Source organism: Otolemur garnettii, unplaced genomic scaffold (genome assembly GCF_000181295.1).
Source record: "Otolemur garnettii isolate 467f Iridium unplaced genomic scaffold, OtoGar3 scaffold00039, whole genome shotgun sequence".
NCBI lineage: Eukaryota > Metazoa > Chordata > Mammalia > Primates > Galagidae > Otolemur > Otolemur garnettii.
Window position 1 is genome coordinate 4,028,745 of NW_003852434.1, and position 9,449 is coordinate 4,038,193.

At 34.6% G+C, this 9,449-nt stretch overlaps 1 protein-coding gene across 5 annotated transcripts in view; it reads left to right on the plus strand.

Annotated features, from left to right (window-relative positions):
• The window catches only part of MAPK10 (mitogen-activated protein kinase 10), a 295,404-nt gene that overhangs the window by 136,772 nt on the left and 149,183 nt on the right, over nt 1-9,449 (plus strand). For 3 of the 5 annotated variants that reach the window (XM_003790028.3, XM_012805359.1, XM_012805361.2), the window contains one exon: nt 7,399-7,470. In XM_003790028.3, the coding sequence (XP_003790076.1) occupies nt 7,405-7,470 (66 nt within the window). In that variant the 5' untranslated portion in view covers nt 7,399-7,404. Of the gene's footprint in view, nt 1-7,398; nt 7,498-9,449 lie in introns of all 5 variants that reach the window. The other 2 variants (XM_003790029.3, XM_012805360.1) reach the window with 1 other exon arrangement.

Here is a 9,449-nt window from a genome sequence, read left to right on the forward strand (position 1 = left end):
AGCCATTAAAAAAAGATGGAGACTTTACATCCTTTGTATTAACCTGGATGGAAGTGGAACACATTATTCTTAGTAAAGCATCATAAGAATGGAGAAGCAAAAATCCTATCTACTCAATTCTCATATGAGGACAGTTGAAGACCTAGGACATTGTTGGGGTCAGGGAAAAGGGAGAGTAGAAAGAGGGAAGGAGGGAAAGAGGTGGGGGAAGGGGAGAGCAGAGATAGGGAAGGAGGGAGAGAGGTAGGGGAAGGGGAGAGCAGAGAGAGGGAAGAAGGGAAGGGGGTGGGGGTGACAATGTGTGACATACCTTTTAGGGGTGGGACACAATTATAAGAGGGATTTCACCTAATAAATGTAATCAATATAACCTGGTTCTTGGTACCTTCAATGAATCCCCAATAATAAAAAATATATATATTTGATTCTCCTTTTATTCAATAAACATTTAGTCAACGCTAGCTATATACTAAGAATGATATTAGGCCCTAGGGGTGTAGACATGAATAAAACATTGTCATTTTCCTTGAGAAGGTCATGATGTAATGTGGAACAGACATATAAACAAAGTTATAGTATGATATGATATTCATAGTAGAAGCACGAACAAACTGTTGTGAGAAGACTGAGGGAAAGATCAAAAGGAGAGTGGGAGACTTCCTAACCTAACGCATGCTCCAAGACAACAGAACAACAGACGAATTATTGATCTTGAATGTTGGCAATGAACATTCTGAAAATGTAAATAAAATAAAAATACCATTTATAATGAAATCAAATCTCATGAATGCTGAAAAATAAGCTTTAAAAAAGGTATCTAAGGATTACACACAGAATATATGAATAAATATTAAAAAAAGTTTTCTATGTAATTTCTTAAAAATATAATTTCCTATTTAAAGTAAAAAAATAGTTTATAACATATGTATAAGTAACATAAATGACATCAGCAGCTCAAAGGATTAGAAAGAAAAATGGAATTATCATATTCTGTGATCCTTAACCCTGGAGCTGTGGCCTGTTAAGAACCAAGCCCACAGCATCCTGTCCCATCCCCCTCCAGCATCTCTTCCTACCATCTGTGGAAAAATTGTCTTCCATTTAATCAGTGGAATGAAGCCTGTCCCTGGTACAAAAAACGTTCCTGTGCATGGCTTGCTAGGAACCAGCCTGCACAGCAGGAGGTGAGTGGCAGGAAAGTAAGTGAAGGTTCATATATATTTACAGCCACTCCCCAGCGCCCCATTACTTGCATCACTGCCTGAGTCCTGCCTCCTGTCCAATTCTCCCCCCTGCCCCATTCTTGGAAAATTTGTCTTCCATGAAACCAGTTCCTGCTACCAAAAAAATTAGGGACTGCTGATATTGTAAGTTTCTTAAATGCTATGTGAAATGGAATAATAGTATTTGAAGCTAGATCATTATAAGTTAAAAATTCAGATTATTAACACCAGAACAACTACTAAAAAAAAAAAAAAGAAAATTTAAAGCTTAAAAAAAAGTGAGAGAATGTATTCTCTGCACTAGGAGTTCGGCAAAGGGCTCTTGACAAAACCAAGAAAGAACTAATCATAAAAGGAAAATAAATGAAAAATACATTTTATAAAATTTACAAAACACTACTAATGTAAAGACAACATTAAGCTGAATATTCAAACTGCAGACTAAAAGAAAATATTCATAATATATTAGCCTGACAGAGGTCTTTTGTCTGGAATAAACATTTCTATAATTTGTAATAAAGAGAAAACAACTTCTTGTGCCCACAGTCCACTATCCAGTAAATAAAAAACTTGAAAAGGCACCTCACCAAGAAAGGTAAATAAATGGCTAATAAACATAAAAATTTCCCAAAATTATTAGTCATCAGGAATATAAAAAATAAAACCACAATAAAATATTGCTAAAGACCCAGTAGAAGATTAAAATAGTTTACGAAGCTGATAACACCAGATATTGGCAAGGATGTGAAGCAACTGAATTTGCATATCTTGTTGCAGGAGATTGGAAATGGGTCTGGCAGCTTCTCAAAAGTTGCACATATTCCTATCCTGGGATCCAACAATTCCTTCTCTAGTCTTTAACACAATCAGGTTTCCATGTCTGTATGTGTCTGTTTCTAGGCTCTTCTGTTTGGGGGCAGGGGCGAGTGTCTATTTTTCTCTAGGGATTATCCCCAAGAGAAGTCAAAACTATTTTTGTATACATTCAAAGTTTCATAAATGGGAATAAGCATAATTTCTTTTTGCTTGTTTAACATATTTAAAAGATTTTTGTCATGTTGATACTTATTCTATTCAGCTATTTCATTTGCTGTATGGTATTCCACTAAAGGAATATACTATAATTTACTTATACTTTGTTCTTTCCAAGAATATTTGTGTTTCTCAGTGTTCGTTTTTAATTAATTAATTAATTAACTAATTTTGCTATTACAAATGTATTCTGATAAGCCTGCTTATGCATGCATCCTGGTAGTAAAACATAAGCATTTCTCTAGGAATATGTGTAGATGTATTGAGTTTTAGGTTATGCACAACTTTGTTAAATTGTTATATTTTCCCCTAAATTTAGTTATCCAATTGCCTTACCTATCAGCAATATATAAATATTTCCCCTTGGTCAACCTCCTTGTAAATACTAAATATTATCATACTCTTCAGTTTTTGACAAATTTGATGGACATAAAATAGTATTTCAATGTGGTTTTCTTGTACACATATATTTACAAGGCTTATTATATTTCTTTTTCCATGACATTCTTTTGTTGGGGGGGAGGTCTATTTTTCTTTTGGGGCATTTGTCTTTTTTTTTTTTTTTAAGAAGCTCTTTATAGATTCTGGAAAAATTTTCCATTGGTTATAGCTATCTCAAAATATTTTTCCAAATTTGTGAACTTCTTTTCTCATAAACATATCATTATTTTGCTATATTTTATTAATACTTTTCTTTAAAGCTTGATATATCCATATATTACTTATGATGTATTTCTCAGACATAGTCAACTATGTCTCTGTATTATTTAAAGTTTGGTCTTCCCTAAAGTTATTAATCTGTCAGGAATTATTTTATGTGTATCACCCGAGGTAGGGATTGTCAAGAACTCTGGAGAGTCTAAGATGTTACTTTGCTTACAAGCTCGCAAGTTAGTCTGACACAGGTTCATGGGTACTGGCAGAAGATGTAAGATTCCTGGGACAGGGTCTTTGTCACTCACAGAAATAACAGCAGCTAGAGTATCAGCATTCATGTGGTTCCTCGGGCCACAGGTCCAGCAGGGTGATGCAAAGGTCAGGTGACAACTGCACACACAGTGGGTTGCATTATTGAAGAGAAACCTTAGGGAAACAAAATCTTTTGTAACGGGCAGTAATTATGCCTACCATTTGCCCCAGAGATACTTTATTTTTATAATACTGGAGAGTCATCAAACTTCCCCTTTGCTGCAGAGGGAGATGCTGTCTCTATCTTTCAAGGCTATCTTTGAGAAGGTATTCTTGAACAAAGGCAGCCAGAGCTTCTGTTTGAAAGATGTGCAGAAATGTGAGGCCCACAGAAAACTGTCTTCCAACAGGCATCTGCTTTCATTCCCCCATAGAAATGATCGATTTTCTCAGCCTGATTCATGCACAGTTCCTTCTCCTCAGATGTCTGCGATACAGTCCTTAACACAATCAGGTTTCCATATAGGTACGTGTCTGTTTCTAGGCTCTGTTTTACCCATTTTAGGCTGTCTCTCCATCAATCTCACCTACGTTTACATATTATAGCTTTACAATAGATCTTGTAGAGCAATTCCCTCCCTTTCCCCAGGAAAACACTCCTCTGATTCTTCTTTAGGAATGTCTTATATATCCTTGTCCTTTCATTCTCCCTTAACTTTAAAAAATCTGCACATCAAGGTCACAGCATTTGATGCAAAACATTTTATTTTATAATTCAGAACTTCTTTCCTCTTGGGATTATTTTTCTTTCTCCTGAAGTTTAGGAAATACTTCCTGTATTGGCTCAATTGGCATCTCCAGCATGACATCCCACTGTGGGTAGTCTAAGCTTTGTTCCTGTACTTGTTCCTGTATTCTTGTGCTGCCCTGTGAGAACCAAAGTTCTGGTCACCAGTCCCCAGCAGGCGGCGGGGACAGGCAGAAGCCCAGCTCCTCTGGGGCCCTGCGTCCGTCCTTTCACCTTGTGTTCCGCTCCTTAGAACATTTCTTGCCTTTTTTGCCAGCTCTTCTATGCATGTTAAAGGATGTTTTGTATATTTCATCTGACATTTTTAGGAGTTTTGCACTGAGAATGATTTTTGGGGTATTTAATCAATCACATTGTCAGGAACAGAAGTCTCACATTGATACTGGTTCTAAAATGGTTTAATCTCACAGAATTATCTTGCGCACAAAAAACATTCAGAAAAGTTGAAGTGAGCAGAATTTTAGCTGGGTTTCTCTGATGTTGCTGCATCATTCCCAAAGAAGCCAGTACCTAACTTGGCCTTAGCACTGATACGTGACTCTTCCTCCTCTTAAAACTTTGCACAGTTATCAAATAGTTTGAAGATACAGTAAATAATATAACTGAAATCTTCTCACCAAGATTAAAAACATGTTAGGATGGTACCCAATTGTCTTTACTCTATGTACTTAAAAGCAATCTATGTTTTCCTTTTAGTATGTTTAGCAATTTTATGCTAATATAGTAATCTTCATACCCTTTATAAACTTGCTACCATTCAACATCATGTTCAAAAAATTTACCTATATACCTAACAAAAGAGGTGAAGGACCTCTATAAGGAAAATTTTGAAGCCTAAGAAAGGAAATAGCAGAGGACTTTAACAAATGGAAGAACATACCATGCTCATGGCTGGAAAGAATCAACATTGTTAAAATGTCTGTATTTCCCAGAGCAATCTACTGATTCAACACCATCCCTTTTAAAATACCAACATCCTATTTTCAAGACTTGGAAAAAATGATTCTGCATTTTGTATGGAACCAGAAAAAACCCCATATAGCTAAGGCAGTTCTTAGTAATAAAAAAAAAGCTGGGGGTATAATCATACCAGATTTTAGGCTGTACTACAAGGCATAGTGGTCAAAACAGCATACTACTGGCACAAAAATAGAGACATAGACATTTGGAATTGAATAGAAAACCAGGAAATGAAATGAACAACTTACAACCACCTAATCATCGATAAACCAAATAAGAACGTCCACTGGGGGAAAGGCTCCCTATTCAATAAATGGTGCTGGGAGAACTGGATATCCACATGTAAAAGACTGAAACTGGACCCACACCTTTCTCCACTCACAAAAATTGATTCAAGATGGATAAAGGACTTAAATTTAAGGCATGAAATGATAAAAATCCTCAAAGAAACAATAGGAAAAACACTGGAAGATAGTGGCTTGGGGAAATACTTTATGAAGAAGACTGCCATGGCAATAGCAACAATAGCAATAATAAACAAACAAATAGCATAATTACTACCTGTTATAAAAGATTTTGTTTCCCTAAGGTTTATTTTTATAAACAAATAAACAAATTTAATTCAGATTTAATTAAACTGAAAAGCTTCTGTACAGCTAAGGAGACAACAACCAAAGCAAATAGACAACCTGCCCTATGGGAAAGGATATTTGTATATTTTGAATCAGACAAAAGCTTAATAACTAGGATCTATACAGAACTTAAATTAATCCATAACAAAAAACCCAACAACCCTATACATTAATGAAGAAGAGAGATGAACAGAACCTTGTCTAAAGAAGACAGATGAATGGCTAGAAAACACATGATAAAATGCTCATCATCCCAAATTATTAGAGAAATACAAATTAAAACCACCCTGAGATATCATCTAACCCCAGCTAGAAAGGCCTATATCACAAAATCTCAAAACTGCAGATGATGGCGCAGATGTGGAGAGAAAGGATCACTTTTATACTGCTGGTGGGACTGCAAACTAATACAACCTTTTTGGAAGGCAGTATGGAGAATCTTCAAAGAACTCAACCTAGACCTCCTGTTTGATCCTGCAATCCCATTACTGGGCATCTATCTAGAAGGGAAAAAACCCTTTTATTATAAAGACACTTGTACTAGACTGTTTATCGCAGCTCAGTTTACAATCACTAAAATGTGGAAACAACCTAAGGCCCCTCAGCCCAGGAATGGATTGGCAAGCTGTGGTACACCAGCTTGTATGGTGTATGTATGTACACCATGGAATACTATATCACCATTAAAAAGAGGAGATTTTGCAGCATTTGTATTAACCTGGATGGAGGTGGAACACATTATTCTTAGTGAAGCATCACGGGAATGGAGAAGCATGAATCCTATGTATTCAACTTTGATAAGAGGACAATTAATGACAATTAATGACATGATGAGGCATGGGTGAAGGGGAGAGCAGACAGAGAGAGAAGGAGGGAGGGGGTGAGGGAAAGAAAAAGAAAAAAAAAGAAAAGAAAATAGTGACTAATTCTCACATCAATTGGTTTTAATTTTGACCAAAGTACATTACTTGAACATTAATTTTTAATTCAACTTGTTAATATGTTGTTTAGGATATTGCATCCTCATTTATAAATGAAATATGTTTGTAATTTCCCTTTATAATAATATGTTGTTTCCAATTTTAATATCAGGTGTATCCAGAGGAGGCAGAATGATTTTGAAGTATTTCTTATTTTTCTATTGTCTCTAAGATTTGGCATCATCTGTTTTCTGAAATTATCTTTTATTTTTATTTATAAATATTAATTGTTTGCTTTTTGAGACTTTGGGAAAAAAATAAGAAGACGTTAACTGATGACTCCATACTGAACCTCAGAGTCAAAGCATTCTATGACAGATATAATCATCTGATAATGTGAATGTTACTTTTTTTGCATTATTTTTATTATTGCTCAATAAAAAAAGAAAAATTTATCTATGTGAATATAATAAGTGCTAACCTAATTATTCCAAGTTCTGTATAGACTTCTATAGTAAATTATATTTATTTAACAGTACTTTTATGCTATAGTAAACATCTTTGTATATATTCTCTTGAGCATATGTTTGAGGTATTTTTATAATTAGATGCCCAGAACTGAACAGGCTACACAATGAGATGCACTTCACTTTAACTCAGGTGTCCAAACAATTTCTTTCATCTTGTGATTGTGATGACCTCGACCACCATAAAACATAGGCTATTCTTACCTCATTTTTTTCTTTAATATTTAAAATTTGTGAAAAGTACCTGGTACTTATCCAGGTAACATTTATGCTGAATATATTTTGTGTACAACATCATGTATATAATTCAAATTATGTTAAAATCTATACTATTAGGTAATGAAAAATTACTGATTTGGAAATTTATGTCCATTTTTTTCCCGATAGGTATTTATGAGCCTCCATTTCTTATACTACTGCAGTGAACCAACCTTGGATGTGAAAATTGCCTTTTGTCAGGTGTGTGTTCCTTACAGGTAAAACAAGGTACAGTATATTCCCTTGTATTTCCATTTTGCACATACAATTCCACACTAAAGTTAATATGTATGTAATCTTAAAAGTATCTTAGTAAAAGTGGATACTTAGACTTTTTCCAGTTCATTTAAATTAGAATAGGAATAAATAAAATTTTTGAATGTTTATAAATATAGTATTTAATCGCTAAGTAAAGTGACTGCTTATTAAATTATATTTATATATATAGTTTTAAATATTTATTTTAAATTCTTGAAATGAGGCTTAATCATCAAAATAGTTGAAATCTGCACAATAATTCCCCCTTAACTTGGTCTTACTTTCTGAAGTTTTAGTCACCCATGGTTAACTGTGGCCCAAAAGTATTAAATAGAAAATTCCAGAAGTAATTCATAAATTGTAAATTGTGTGCTGTTCTGCATAGCATGATGAAACCACATGCTATCCTGTTTGGGATGTGAATCATCCCTTTGTCCAGAATAGCCATGCTGTAAATGCTACTGGCCCTTTAATCACCTAAAAGCCATCTTGGTTATCAGGGTGACTGTTGTGGTATCATAGTGTTGTATTCAGGTAACTCCTATTTTACTTAATTGTTCTATTTTCTTACTAGTTGTTGTTATTAACCCCTATTATCTCTAATTTATAAAGCAAACTTTAACTTGTATATATATATGGAGTTCAGTACTATCCATGGTTTCATGCATCCACTGAGGATCTTAGAATGTATCTTCCAGGTATAAGGGGGGACTGCTGAGTTATTATTTCTCATCTTAAAGCACTAATGAGCCCCAAATAGAGTTATCTCCAGTAGCCACCTGGAATGACATACAGGTGCTGCTCAGTTTGTTTTTAAAACCTAGTTCTAACAAGTAGTAAAAAGAGTAAATATCAATAATGACAAACAAAGGCATATTTAATCCACAAGGAACATTAAGAAGGTGGCACAATGTGTGGTAGTGTGCATGGATCTGATAAGAGTCTGCTCCCTGTGTTCCCGCAATCTCTAGCTTTAATGAAGAGGCTGCCTGTTGATAATGACAGTCACTATGGGTATGTTTAGAGTAGTTCTAACTTAAACCTGTTGTCATGGAATAATTGAGAGTGCCCCTTTCACTCTGAAGAAGCGTTACAGTTTGGATGGTAAATGTATGTGAACTCTATTCATACTCCAAGCAGAGAGCTTCTCTTCAGTATTTTAATAGTCACTATCACTGCATCTTTTCATTGAGCTGTGTTGTAAACAGAGAATGACATGTATCCATTGAAACCAAGTTTTAAAAAACCTCTCTATTTCTATTATTTTAATGCAATATTTTGTGAATCTATAATTAATATTGCTTGTTACAAAAAATACAGAAAAGCATGAAAGGAACAAAGCATTGTTTTTGCCCTAGAGTCTGTGTCTATGACAGAGTTAGAATTTCTATGGGGAAATAAAATGTGTTACCTGCTATGAATAAGATTTACTGATCTATCTCATATCCTTAACCTCTAAATTTTGTAGTTCCTAAAGCTTTGGGCCTTTAGACAACTTCTCTAACAAAAACTTTGGAACTAAATTGCCTTGATTAGAAATTCCAGATCTATCACTTGTTAGCCATTTATTTGGGACCTTAAGCAAGTTACTTAACCTCTGTATGCTTCAGTTTCCTTCTTTATAAAAGGAGAAAATAGTACCCAATACCTAGGACTGTTATGAGAATTACATGAGTTTGTACTTGCAAATAACTGAGATCAGTGCTGGGATGTGCTTGTTAAATACATGACGAAATTTTAAATAAATTTACATTCACTCTCCTAGCATTCCCATTAAGTCCCAGGGCTTGAAATATTATCACTTTCTTAAATACTCACATGGTTTTATTTCTAATCTAAACATCTTCCTGACACTGGACTCATATACCTAAATGCCTGTTTAACATCTCCACTTAGCTATTCAACGGGCTTATCAAACTATA